The 14,100-nt window shown below is 51.8% G+C and overlaps 1 protein-coding gene across 4 annotated transcripts; it reads left to right on the forward strand.

Moving 5' to 3' along the window:
• Window positions 1-213: 213 nt before the first annotated feature.
• Window positions 214-11,267, forward strand: UBL7 (ubiquitin like 7; the record flags this gene model as incomplete). Of its 4 annotated transcripts, XM_084240866.1 has the most annotated exons (10): window positions 214-412; window positions 1,159-1,278; window positions 4,660-4,742; window positions 5,513-5,597; window positions 6,154-6,211; window positions 6,930-7,063; window positions 7,319-7,368; window positions 7,560-7,727; window positions 8,317-8,439; window positions 11,028-11,267. In XM_084240866.1, 10 exons carry the CDS (start codon window positions 229-231, stop codon window positions 11,163-11,165), a joined length of 1,143 nt encoding a protein of 380 aa, XP_084096992.1. In that variant the 3' UTR covers window positions 11,166-11,267. The 4 variants fall into 4 exon arrangements, with proteins under 4 accessions (XP_084096992.1, XP_084096994.1, XP_084096993.1 ...); XM_084240868.1 differs by lacking the exon at window positions 8,317-8,439 and having other exon boundaries at window positions 229-412; XM_084240867.1 differs by lacking the exon at window positions 1,159-1,278 and having other exon boundaries at window positions 229-412.
• Between the last annotated feature and the right edge of the window lie 2,833 nt (window positions 11,268-14,100).

The following is a 14,100-nucleotide window of genomic DNA, read 5'->3' on the forward strand; positions in this document are numbered from 1 at the left end:
AGCTGAAGCTCCTTACTGTCCATCTTTTAGGATGAGTAAAAAGAGAACACCAGATTCTAGTTCTGGCCTTTGGGTGCTACCTTCTGCGCTTTCCCAACAGTGTCATTCTGAATTACCTCTCATTCAACCCATTGGTGGGGTGGGGATGGAGTAGGGTGGTGATCTGTCCTTTAACTATTGAGACTCTGTTTCTTTACAGGGAGAAAGAGAGAGCGGGAAAGAGAGAGGATGTCTCTCTCAGATTGGCACTTGGCGGTGAAGTTGGCTGACCAGCCACTTGCCCCAAAGTCTATTCTTCGGTTGCCAGAGACAGAGCTGGGAGAATACTCACTGGGGGGTTATAGTATTTCATTTCTGAAGCAGCTTATTGCTGGCAAATTGCAAGAGTCTGTTCCAGACCCTGAGCTGATTGGTGAGTCTCTGTGGCCTGGGGGTGGTGGTTGCTGCTCTTTTGGGAGAGGATACTTTTGGAATTACAAGGGTAAATTAAGAATTTGGGATTTGTTGCCTCAAAATGATCACACATCAGGGAAGTGAGTGTATTTGGGTGAATAGAACACAGATCATATAATAAAGCTATTGGTTGCTATTTCAGTTGTGCACTACACAGACCTGTTTTACACTAAATTCCTCAATTATGTCTGTTGAATTCTTTCTCCAAGTGAGCAAGAATTTGGGGTGGTCTAGGGAAGAAGATGCTGGTAAGGAAACCCCAGCACATGGCATTTGATAAGGGAATTAAGGAATGATCAGAAGGATTTTTATTTCTTTGTTTGGGGGGACAGCAGTAAAAAAGGAAAAGAAGATAGTAAGGCCATTCTAGGTAAAAGAAGAATTTAAATATTGATATAAACATGTATAGCTGGGGATTCAACTGGCAAAAAATTGGTTTATCCTTTTTTGTTGTTGCATTTTCCCATTCATTTAAGTCAAGCAGTCCTCAGTGTTACGCTCTGGAGTTTTTTGTGGTTGATTCTGTATTTTATGAGTTTATATTCATTAACAGTTATTATTAAAATGTTTTAAACAAGAGCATGAAAAGCATGTACCATTCTTTAGCTATCTGTCCAATCCAGATAAGGTTCTTAGGAGACAGAAACCATCTAAATTGTTTTGAGGAACAAAATATAAGTGGACAGTTGTTTTGTTTTTTTAAAGACTTGATCTACTGTGGCCGGAAGTTAAAAGATGAGCAGACCCTTGACTTCTATGGCATTCAGCCTGGGTCCACAGTCCATGTTCTGCGCAAGTCCTGGCCTGAACCTGATCAGAAACCAGGTGAGTGAGCGTTCACCGCGGAGATGAGTGTCTGTAACATCTGTAAGACTCGAACCCCGGTGAAACATTGGGGTGGTTTACTGAGATAGTGAGAGGGGATAGCTGTGTTACTTACTGGATTCGACCACATTTGATAAACAGGGACGTTTTGATCTTACTACAGACACACATCTGAATGGGTTTCTTTCTCTGCTTTTTAAGTTTGTTACTCACTGTTTTCTAATGGGGCAGGAAGATTGTGTCTCTTTAAACTCTTTTAGGTTAACAGTTTATTTTTCAATGAACTTTGTCATCTTTTTGTTACTGTTGTTCTCATTAGGGAAAGGCCTGAAATTTCTTGTCCTCCTCTGACACTCTAGTTTGTTCTTTTTTTAGCAAATCTTCCCACAAACTGCCTCAGGCTGGGATTTTGTTCAGTCTGCTCACTCCTCTTGCTTTCCTGCTAATTTATTTTCCTGAAGCTGAAAATATTCTAACAGCATCCAAGTGAAAAAATGTACAGAGCCTCTCGTGTCTTCTTGATTTATTAATAAAAGGTGCTGCTTAGAATTCATAATTTGAATTTTGCATCTGTGTTTAAAAGCCTTGCTGAGGATAAAGCTGAACTGTACAAGGAGAATTAGTTTTCTTAAACTGTTGGATGCATTTTTATAATCTTTGTGATCGTTATGACTGATTCAGTTCTAAACATCATGGACATCCTCCAACAGAACGAGTGATTTCACATATCACCAACATCTACAGGCCGCTCATTGTGAGACTATAATGGATGAAGACAAAAACAAGATCCCTCTCATATCTGAACAGAGACAAAAACCTGAACATGTCCACACCATGACAGTGACCAAATAGCCCTCAAATCTGGCCGTTGTGACTACTGCTTCCTTACCAGTTAGAGCTTTCTCTTTGCCCTAGTTTTCCTTCCTTTTAGATAAGATTATTAAGACACCCAATCATAAAATCACCCTGACTTTTTTTTTTTTAACGATTTATTTATTTATGCACATAAGGTATAGGCCAGAGGTGGGGGTGGGGGTGTGAGGATCCACTGGAGACAGAGTGGGGAACAGAACAGGCAGACTGACTGAAACACACTGCTGAAGGAACAGTGGGTGAGCCAGGAGAGGTCTGCTGCGCCATAAGGGTAGCCCCCTGGCCAGCCAGGGATGGACCATGTGCTGCAGAGGCTGCGGATAGCTTCACAGTGCTGTGCTTAACCCCTTGTACCACCAGGGAGGCCACACCCTGACTTCCTGACAGCATCCAATCCAGAACAAAACCCTACTTCCTAAAACTTCCCCCGCAGACACCAGCCCAAACCCAAATCCTGTATGTCCTCTCTGATGTGCACTTACTGAGAAGTGGGAGGGGCATTGAGGGAGTGCTCTCTCCTTCCTGAGCTTGTTCAACCACGTCCCTCTGGCCTTTGGCTGGAGGGCATTAGCAGAAGGAAAGTAACATTTGTTGCCTCCGGAGCCAGATTGTTTGTTTCTCTTTGATATCTCACTTAATCTTGACTGTGGCCCTGCTGGGTAATAGCATTTAATAGGTAAAGAAATTGATACTTCTTCAAGGTCACTACTTAGAAAATGAAGGGAAGAGCTGGGATGTGAATTCAGGTTTTTCTGGCTCAAGAGCCCTTGTTCTTTCCACTGGGCTGACGGCCTGCCACTCCAAAGGATGACATTAGCTCAGAGACAACCGTAACTCTTAACTGCTTATCGACTTAATATATTAAGAGATCTTTTCCTCCTTCTACCTGGAAATTTATTTTTCAAACAAATGAACTTTTTATTGAAAGGTGAAAACAAACTTTTAGATCAGAAAAGAGACTTTGGTGACAGCATTTAAAATATTTCATCCTAGAGTGCTCTTCTGAAAGGAAGCACATTGCTTGACCTCCCACTGGATTAGAACCTGTAGGTGGATTACAAATGCCTTCAGGACCCCACTTTGCCTGCTGTTTGGGAAGGGATAAGTACCCCGAGTTCCATCCAGAAGAAGCGAGTTCTGTTCCTTCCAGGCTTCTTTTTATTCTTCTGTGACTTTGCCTGGAATGCCTTCTCTCTGCCTTACATACCTGTCCCAGGTAGTTTCCCTGGAGACAGCATTGAGCCCCAGCCCCACCTCCCAGAGAGTGCTTTCTGCCCCCGTGTCCCTAGCACCCTTGCGGGCCTCCTCAGCATGATGCTCTGTGATTGTGTGTTTGCGTGTTGGATCTAGTTTTGTTTCTATTAATGACCCAAGGATTCTTTTGCGACAGGGACTCTGTTTCTTTGCAGTCCTGTGTCTTGACCCAAACCAAGCATGAAATAAATGCTTATAGATGTTGGTTGGATGAATAAAGTAGGTCATTTGCTGAAAATGAATGTTTTTCAAAAAACACTCCCCTCATGTTAGATGTGTAGGAAGGGATGTGGTTGCCACACTGAGCCCTGAGGGTTCCCCTAGCCTGGGGATGGTCCCTGTGGGGTTGCCAGTCCCCAGTAGCTGTCATAGGGACAGGTAACCACGCTTTTAAAAGTGTGACCCAGGGTGAACTTTTTACCTACTCCCCCTCCTGTTACCCAAATGTCTTCACCTATGACATGGGCTGATATCCTACATAGTAAAGCAACAAAGCAAAAATGCTAAACTTTCCTGAATATATGAATCGTACTGTCCAAAGATCAAAAAGGAGCATTGGGCCCCAGCAACACTCTTGCTGTGAGGCACTTGATGAAAGTTGAAGAGCCTACAAGTAGGTGTTGTCTTGGTCCTTCTTGTACTGAAATACACACACACACACACACACACACACACACACACGACAGAAGCTGGAAAGAAAATATCAAAGAGAAAACAGCTACCCCTGATTCTGTCACTTCTGAGTGCTGCCCTTTCCTTACCCCTTCCAGCCTCGAAACCCAGGCACACCGCCACAGTTACGCAGCTGTACTAGAGAAGGCACGTACATCTCTGTGTTCCATTTCTTTCTCAACATACTGTGTCACCATAGCTCCCTGGTGTTCGGATGGCTTGCAGAACTTACTTTAAATCACTGCATAAAAGTCTGTGGAGTTCATTATACTGTCCTCCTTTCAAATGTAAGAAGTCAGAACTCCTGCAGTGGGGTATTGATTAGTGTCTTTCAAGTGGTAAGATTCACCTCTGCTGGAGTCTGAATTTGTTTATCTTTTGAAGATGCTTAAAAGAGAGTGCAGTTTTCTTATCTGTGGCATAAATGGGTTTCTCACAAATGGGCACTCAAATTCTTCATGGGGTGATGAGGGCAGGGAACCTGCAGACCAGGCTGGACTTGGACCCATATTGAAATGGTGTGACTGCACCCACCGCAGAGCCAGGGCCCAGGCTGTTGGGTAACGTGTGTTTTGTCCCCAGAGCCTGTGGACAAAGTGGCTGCCCTGAGGGAGTTCCGGGTGCTGCACACTGCCCTGCACAGCAGCTCCTCCTACAGGGAGGCGGTGAGTGTGTCAGGTTGGGTGCTGGAGAGGGTGGGAAGGCTGGCGAGTGGAGGAGAGTGGGGGCTGGAAGCCCGTTGCCATGGCTACCAAGAGTTCCTTGGGGAGCTTTTGCCACGTCTGTGGGTCTCACCAGAGCCCCGTCTTCCCCCAAAGAGGCTCTCTCAGCCAGGTATTGTTGATTCCCTGTAATGCAAGATGCAATACTGGTCCCATGGAATGAATGTGGTAACAGCGAAGGAGCCACGGACTGTTTCTGCTGGGTTGCATCCCTTGACTTCACCTGAACTGCCTACCCAGTGCTCCTTACCTGGCTTTCCTCGCTGGGAAAATGTGCTGATGCCTTTCTGTAGAAGCAAAATTAATACATACTGTGAATTTCCCAGTACGTCTGAATGGGAGGTGATCATTGTGTGGGGATCAAAAGGCTCTTTTCAGGATCTAGAGAAACGTTTGCTGTTGGACTTGTAATAAGAGCTTTTATTTTGGAAGCGTTGGAACTGTAGATGGGGGGCGAACCAGAGATTGAAGGTTTACTGTAGTCTTGCTCTTTCCTATTGTTTGTTTCCGCTCCAGTCAGCCATGATCTCAGAGAAGAAAGAGGCTCATCTGTTTCCTGGGGCTGTTGCATGGTGGTGGCTTACGTGCGGGCACTTAGAGGGCGGAAGTACTGCAGCAGAGGATGGGTGTCCGCCAGTGCGCTGAGCTAGCTGGGGCGCTCAGAGTCCTTCCTCCCTCCATTCTCCTCCCGCTCCCCCCCAATTCTCTTGCAGGTCTTTAAGATGCTCAGCAACAAGGAATCTCTGGATCAGATCATCGTGGCCACCCCAGGCCTCAGCAGTGATCCCATTGCTCTTGGTAAGTGCAGGACCAAACTCGAAGGAATGGGGGTTTTGGAGAAGGCATTCCCGGGAGAAGACAATGATCCTAAGGAGATGTTGACAGTCTTTTCAGAACCACTGGTCTTGTGGGGAGAGGGGGTAACCGAGATGTATTTCATATACCCAGCCCACCCAGGGCTGTCAGTCCTGCAGGGAAAGCACAGGCTAACCTCAAAAGTGAGGGTGTGAGGCTGCCGGATGAGGGCATGGTTAGCCCAGACCATGGCCCCCGGGGAAGACTTCTGCACACCTTTCAGGATAAGGGAAGCCCCCGGAGACGTGGGGAAAGCCTGGCGTGTCAGCATTCAGTATGCAGCTTAAGTGCAGGGGGGAGGTGGGCAGCAGGGGCAAAGGTGGGGTGCACTTGGGTTGTGCCGTGTGGCACTTGGTTTCCTCCAGTTCTCACGAGTGCCGCGTCCTCGATGAGCTAGTGGCTCTGAGGCTGAACCCTCTTGGGTCTGTGGCCCGCAGCTCCAGCCCTCCCGAGGCTGGCTAGATTTCTGGTCTCTCAGGTAAGCCCCATTCTCCTCCAGGGGTTCTCCAGGACAAGGATCTCTTCTCTGTCTTTGCTGATCCCAACATGCTGGATACGTAAGTGTAGCCATCTTATTTCAGGGTACCCTCCCTCCCCTTCCCCCCCCCCTTCGGTTGGGCTGGAAACCTCATTGTTGTCCCGCATTTTCTCTTGGAGCCCCTCTCCCATGTGTCCCCGAGTCTCCCTTCTAAATATATTAGGAGGTGAGAAACAGCAGGGGAGCGATAGCACCCAGGGGCAGGGGCACGTGGAGATGTTCAGATGGAGCAGGGCTCTGAGGGGGTGGCTTTGCGGGCTGGGCTCAGTTTAGCTCTTTTCAGTACCTAGTAGAGAGCCTTTGGAGGATTTTTAGCTTGTTAAGCAGATACATAGGTCCTACGATTTTAGAGCTAGGATGGAGAGTAGAAATTATGTCCCCTTATTTTGCAAGCTCAGAAAACAGCCCCACCCTGGGAAGAGAGGGTCCTGTCAAAGGTTGTCCAGGGAAGCAGAGATGGAGTGGAGACCAGAGGCTGACCTCTGAGCCTCCCAGATGGTGTATGTCCCATCGTGCCTTGAGGAGGGGAAGGTGAGGTATTTGCAGTGGAGGCCAGAACTGAAGGGTGGAGGGCAGAGCAGCAGGAGGACAAAGCCCATTGGAGGGAGGTGCTGGAGACAGATTTCTGTGCAGGCACAGGCATAGTGACGGGTGTGCGGGAGCTCCCCAGAACTCCTGTTGCAGCTGGGGTTCTCTGACCTTCTAGTCACCTAGGTTTCTTCCTGTCTCTGTTGCAGGTTGGTGCCTGCTCACCCGGCTCTGGTCAATGCCATTGTCCTGGTCCTGCACTCGGTGGCAGGGAGCACCCCCTTGCCAGGGGCCGACTCCTCTTCCCGGAGCATGCCCTCCAGCTCGTACCGGGACATGCCAGGTGAGCCCCAAGAGAGCTCAGCTTTGGCCCCCGAAGGGTGGGCAGAGGCCCAGGGATTTGCTTTACTCAGCAGCTATGTATAGCGCTGGCAGAGGGTGTTCCTTGGGAACTCTCGGTTTGAGTCAGGGAGTGCATCTGTCCTGTAATTTTCCAAGGGGAGAGAGGAAAATAGGAATTTGGAGAGTATTTGAGCTGAGATTCTGGAGCTCCGCCTGTGCCTTTCTGTTCTTCCTGAAATCTGTTCTCCTCCTCCAGGTGGCTTCCTGTTTGAAGGGCTCTCTGATGACGAGGATGACTTTCACCCTGTAAGTGGCCTGGCTGCCTGCCCTTTGAGGGAGATGTGTAGTACCCCCAGGCTGGGAGGTGGTCATAGGCCTTTTGGGGGCCAAGTCTCGCTTGGGAAGTCTCCCCAGAACTGTTCTTATCACAGGGGGTGGGGTTCATCTGAGAACCTCATTGTGTCCCCTCCCTGATTCTGGGCACCTCCTTTCCCCAGAGTGCCAGATCCACACCATCCAGCAGCACTCCCAGCTCCCGTCCAGCTTCCCTGGGGTACAGTGGCGCTGCCGGACCCCGACCCATCACCCAGAGCGAGCTGGCCACCGCTCTGGCCCTGGCCAGCACTCCGGAGAGCAGCTCTCACACCCCGACTCCTGGCACCCAGGTATGGCGAGAGGGCTGGAAGATCGGGGCCTGAAGGTCAGTGAAGACTGGGCCCCAGGGGCAGAGCTCCCCAGGGGTAGAGTGGCTTACCTTGCTGATCTGACTGGAGCGGTCTGGTTGGCGCTGAGCTCTGCCTGGAGCCTTGGGGGGTGTCCCACTGCAGCTCTGACATCCCCCCACTTACCTCTGGGGCTCAGAGCCTGGAGTCTAGCGTGGTCCCGATGACTCCTAGGAGTTCAGAATGTCCCCTCCCCAGTGTGCCCTCACCTCTGAAAGTGACCAGACATTGCAGGTCTAAACTAAATGTTCCTGAGGATGGTCAGTCCAGCTTCCAAGGCCATCTCTCCTAGCGCTCGGGTCCTAGGCTGGGTCAGGGGACTCAATTCCATTTCCCTGCAGTGAAGGAGACTGGAATCATCCCTGCATGGAGAGCTTTTAAGTTCTTCTGAATGATTATCTCATGCACACCCCTTGTTGGGAGGCAGTAGTTGGGCACCCCAAGGCATGATGGGGTGATGTGACAGCAGTGGGAACAGTCTGGGAGAAACAGATGGCTCTGAGGGTGGCGCTGACCACTGGTTTGTCTCTAGGGTCATTCCTCAGGGACCTCACCAATGTCCTCCAGTGTCCAGTCAGGGACACCCATCACTAATGACCTCTTCAGCCAAGCCCTACAACACGCCCTGCAGGCCTCCGGGCAGCCCAGCCTTCAGGTCAGTCTCCCGCTCTCCTGTCCATGTGCCTTGAGTGCCTTTAGATATTGAGCTTTTGTCTGCTCTCTGGAGGGCCTTCCCACATGGCATGCTGCGCTTGAGGAGTCCCTAGAGCCTGGCAGAGTGACAGGAGAGGGTGTTCCCACCAAGGGCAGCTGTCCCTGCAGCAGGGACCATGCTGGATGGCACTGACACCTGGCTGGGGCGCTAACTGAGTTTAGTCAGGAGTCATTTAGTCACTCCATGAGCACCGGCTGAGCATGGAGTAGGCATAACCGGGCCTGGGTCTGGCTGTTGGGGCAGAGATGAGTCTGTTCTTATCCTGCCGTGGAGGGGCACGGGGCAGTTCCTGCTCCAGGGGGAGCAAAGGGCCTTGAGGTAAGGGCCTGGGTCAGACATGACATTCCTAAGGAAGGGCTGTTTGCACTGACTGTCAGAGCCAGCTAGAGGTTGGCCAGGTGAGGAAGGGGCTGTTTAAGGGGGTGTCCACACAGGGAGAGTGATCTGTTTAAACAGCTGAGTGGAGTCTATGTGACATACGCAAGACTACAGGCCAGAAAGCAGTGTGTAGCGTCCTGAGGTTGGCTAGAGAAAAGGAGAGCGGGAACTTGAGTGTGAGGGCCTGGAGCCTGGGCCCAGGAGGTTAGACCTGATCTGCCAGTCACCAGGGAGCCAGGGCAGGTTTAGGCAGGAGCTCCGCCATCCACGGTGCTTCATGGAAAGGTCACCCTGGCAGCTGAATACAAGACCCAAGGGCTCAGTGCTTCCTGCTTGTCGCCAGGTACCAGCTGTTTCTCTGCTCTGTCCTTTACTCCTCGCAGTGGGCCGGGGGAGGAGAGGGCACCATTCCAGGAACTTGTCCAGGGCCGTAAAGCCAGCAGTGTTGGAGGCAGGGTTCGAGCTCATGCTCGCGCTAATGGCGTGCTCTCCCCCAAATGGCCCTGGGGCCAGTGAGGGGAACAGGACCCCCAGACAGCTTTCTTTCCATGCCTTCATCTTCCCCAGCTCAGTGCCCGGTCACTGTGCTCCCCAGCCCAGCAGTTTTCGCGCCCTCTACCTGGCCTGTGACATGAGTCTAAGGTGGTTTGTGTGATTTCTTAAAAACCCTCCACATCCTCACTCTTGCCTGCCTGCCTCTCTGAATTTGCATTTCTTCCCACTGCCTTCTCCTTCCCACATGTGAACATGCCATTTTTCCTACATTGTGCATGTCCTCCTTTGTGAGAGAGAGATGCTAGTGAAACTATGAAAGCACTAGAAGAAAACATGGGGAATGTCTTTAAACCCTTACAGTAGAGAAGGCCTTGAAAGGCAACATCTAAGAGCCATTAAATAAAGAGTAATAAATTTTGAATTCATGAAAGTGACAATTTCTGTTCAGCAAACCAACCGGCCAGCCAAATACACAGAAATAAGAGGCAAGATCTGTAGCATTCATCAAAGGCCAACATCTCCCTGACACGTAGACGTTCTAGGAACTTAGGACCAACAATTCCAGAGAAAAACAGACTATTTCAGGAAAAGGAAGTTCCGGTGACTCTTAAGGTGGATAATTCCTTGCAGTCCCATTTCTCAGAATTGATCCTAGAGATGTGTGGACATATAGAACATGACATCTGTGAAGGCAGCGTTATTTGTCATGGCAGGAGATTGGAAGTGCCCCGTTAGGGTCCATTTCAGAACTTCGGCAGCTTGGAATACCACGCACTCAGGACTTCATGTACTAGCAGGGAGCGGTCTCCAGGGTGTGTGGATTTTTGTTAAAAAGGGGGGGGCTAGGGCCTCCCTGGTGGTGCAGCGGTTGAGCGCTGGGTTGCGAAGCTGTCTGCAGCCTCTGCAGTGCCGGTTCGATCCCCGGCTGCTCCCCGGCCAGCGGAGGAGGGTCCCACATGGCGCACAGACCTCTCCTGCCGCCCGCTGCTCCCCTCAGCAGTGTCCTTCGGTCCTTCTGCCTGCTCTGCCCCCCACTCTGGCTCTGGTGAATTCTCTCACCCTCCCGCGCTTCTGACTGTACCCAGTGCTTGTATAAATAATAAATAAATAAATCTTAAAAAAGGGGGGGGGGGCTAGATAGAGAGAGGAGTGCAAAAAAAGATTTCCTGTCAGTTAATCTGAGCAGTCCATGCATGTTTCTATTCCTCGGGGAAAGAAAATCACTTACGTATGGTGGGGTGAGGGGTGAGAGTCAGGCTTCCACTCTCTAGTATGGTCATTGCCAGAACTAATTTGAAAATTTGTCCCCCTCTGGGGAGGGGGTGGTGGTGGTGGGGTGTGTGTGTGTGTGTGTGTGTGTGTGTGTGTGTGTCCCCACATAGGCGCAGGAAGTAATTTAATTGTTTGAAATTTAGGTAAGTCATTTGTGCTTTCTCTTTGATCTTTCTGTTAAAGTTTTTCCTTTTTTAATGAGAAACTTTTATTCTCTGAACCGTTGAGCTTTCTCGTTTTTCTGGAGGCCCCTTGTTTGGGGGTGTTTTCACAGCTTTGCCGTGGGAACTCGGCTTCCTCACCCTCTGAAAGGACAGACCTAACCAAGGGAGTCTCCGTTGGGGCCCAGCTAACAGCGTCTGCCTGGTCCTGTCTTTCTACAGAGCCAGTGGCAACCCCAGCTGCAGCAGCTGCGTGACATGGGCATCCAGGACGATGAGCTGAGTCTGCGGGCCCTGCAGGCCACCGGTGGGGACATCCAGGCGGCCCTGGAGCTCATCTTTGCTGGAGGAGCCCCATGAACTCTATGCTCCTCCTGTGCTCCCAGCTAACTGCCAGGCAGCTGCCCATAGGGGGCACTCCTAAAGGTGCCCCCATCTCTCCTCTCCCCAATACATCTTGTGATCGACTGCTTTGTCCATGCCTGGCTCTCTGGCTGGTCTGAGTTGGCAGGGAAGTATGGTGTGTGGGCTTTGCTGTCAAAGGGGCCCTGTGGCATCATGGAGCAGGCCTGGGCCCCAGGCAGAGAATTTTAGAACCACTTCACGTCTGCTGTGTGACACCCACATTCACTTTCTGGAGACTCTTTTCCCGTCATAGCCCTGGCCTTTTGGTGCTCTGGGTGGTGGCCTCCTCAGGACGTGCCCTGCAGCAGGGCTATTGCCAGGTCTTCAGGGTGGTGCTGGGTTAGAGCTCAGGCCATGAGAGGCTTGTGCTTCTGAGATGACCACAGTCTGGGGAGTGGCCAGGTGCACTTTGTGGGGGTGCAGGGAGGGCAGCTTGCCTTCATCATTCCCTCTCTCGAAGGTTTCCAGAAGATTCCCTGTGCCTCCCTGGCCTAGCCCCACCTGGTGTTCCTTGATGCCTACTCTGTAGTCATGCCAGAATCCAGGCCTCAGCGCTACGCCAGGAGGCAGGGCCCTCTTCTCAGTCCCAGAGGCATGGATTCAAGAGCAGTTAAGTAATAATATCAAAACACCACCACCTGAACAGGGCCCAGTTTTCATATGGAAGAGAGGGCACCAGCCCCAGGCTGCTGCTCCATCTGCCCGAGCCTCGTTTCCCCTGGCACAGCGCTCCCTGCCATGCTGCCATGTAGACATGGCCAAGTTCAGCAGTGGGTTTCGTGTACTTTAAATACTTTGTCAGAGGAAAAAACCCTTCCCGTCAGATGGTGTTGCAGCAGAAAGGCGTTCCGAGGTGACCCTATGCCCTGAGCTCCTGGTGGACGTTCAGTGCAGCATCTGCCGGTGCAGTCATTTGGCTTCACTTGTCACCTCCTGGGCCTAGAGGCTTACCGGTGCTGAGCACAGCCTTCTCTGTCCGGTGGTGCGCTCACACGGTTCCCCGTGACTCCTTTCTGCCTGAGGGACTGCCCAGAGCAGGCCTCCCCCTCTGCTCCATTAGGGCTCCAGAGACTTGAGGAGAGTAGTTTTGCTTTGCCCTTTGACCTGGCCTGGCTTTGGTCCCCAGCATGTCCTGTCCCTCAGAATGACCTCCAGTTCATCAGCTATCCTCAAGGTCGGTGCTCGGGGAGGGAGCCCACCCTTCCAGAGAGGGCCCAAGCAGCACATTGTTCTTTCCTTCCAGAGAACGAAAAGTCTCTGCATAGCTTCAATCCCAGAATTAATGTCGGGAGGTGTTTGCCTTGGCAGCAAAGACTCGGCCCTCACCAGACCTCTTGGTGCCTTGGGGGCCTGCTGGAGCCCAGCTGCCTGCTGTGGTTCAGAGCAAAGACCAGCAAACTCTGTCTTCGAACCCCTGTGTCTTGCTTGTTTGCGGTGGAGACAAAGGCCAGTTCCATCCTCATGGGCCTGCCTTGGCCAAATGGGGCTGACGCAGCCTTTCCTGAGCCCAGGATCCCGCCTGCCTAGAGCTGGTTTCCATTCTGTGGCAACTCGTACCCTGCCCCTGGGGACTACCTTCAAAGGCATTTGGGTCACCCTGCCTATCCCTGGAACTGACCCCCAAATACCAGTTCCACTGCTTCCCAGAATCGAGCCACCCCCCGGTTTCCTTTTCCCTTCTTTGTCAGCTCTTTCCTCCAGGGGCTTGGCAAGCTGACTTTGCTTCCTGTGACCCTGTGTTAAATACTAGTGCATTGCGTCTAATGGGTGCCCCCACTGCGCCTGGGGCTTTCCATGGGCCAAGGACTCCTTTCTCACCATTCTCCCCTTCTCCCTTTCAAAAATGCCCACTCAGTCTCTGCTCCGTGCCAGGACAGACTGCAGGAGCCTGGTTCCCACAGGGCCCTGGCCTTGGGAAGACAGACGGATGTGTTTGCACCAAAGCCTTAGGAGGCAGGGCAAGTGCAGTGGGCTTGGCGCTCACGGGACGGGGTGCTGTGGGCTGGGGTTAGGTGTGCGTGTCGCACTTGTGAGATCTTGGAGACGACAGCATCTACACTGAGGCGTGAAGGGTGGGAGGTGGGCAGGATGGGGTACATGCCAGGGGGCTGGAGTCGGAGAGCAGGGCTCCTGCAGCCTGTGTGTCAGGGTGGATTTTGAGGTAGGCAGGGGCTAGATCATGTCAAGGCGTGAAAGGAGTTTGGCGTGGCCCTGGAGACAGGGTAGTCTCCGGGGAATTGGAATCAGGAGAGGGGCAGGTGTGTGACTAGATGGGAAAACGGGGCGTGTGAGGAAGGCCGTGAAGAAACTGATCCCCTTGGAACGAATAGAGGTGGCGGGGGAAGAGGAGTGGTAGGCAGAGGGGTCACATCTTGGGGTTACATCTTGGGAAAGGTGATGGAGGAACCTCAAGCTTCAGAGAGGTGAAGTCGGCAGCTGGCGGTCTCGGTCAGGCAATGGACACGTTGGTCTTAGAAGCTCAGGTTTGTCTCACGGCAAAGCTGGCATCCTTCCCAGCGTTCCCGTGGCCTTCGAGCGTGGAATGGGCTGATCAGGCCAGGAGCTTGGGCCTTATCCTGAGGGCAGAGAGCTCCCCTTGGATGGCTTGACAGGGCAGCGGGGGACGAGCTTCACGTGTGACCATCCTCTGACAGCTGCGTGGAGGCTGCGTTTGTGGGAAGTGAGACTGGGTGTGGGAGGCCAGCTAGGGGGCTCACTGCCTCCAGATGGGACGCGGTGGGGGCCCGGGCTGGAGCTGCAGCAGGGGGCTGGGTGGAGGGAGGATGCGAGATGTGAAAGACAAACCAGATCTGGGGGGCGAGCAAGCAGGCAGGATGTGCGTGGGTTGATGGCGGTTAGGACTGGGAATGCAACACCAGTTTTGGGCAAC

Source organism: Talpa europaea, assembly GCF_964194135.1.
Source record: "Talpa europaea genome assembly, chromosome: 8".
In the NCBI taxonomy this organism is placed as follows: Eukaryota; Metazoa; Chordata; class Mammalia; order Eulipotyphla; family Talpidae; genus Talpa; species Talpa europaea.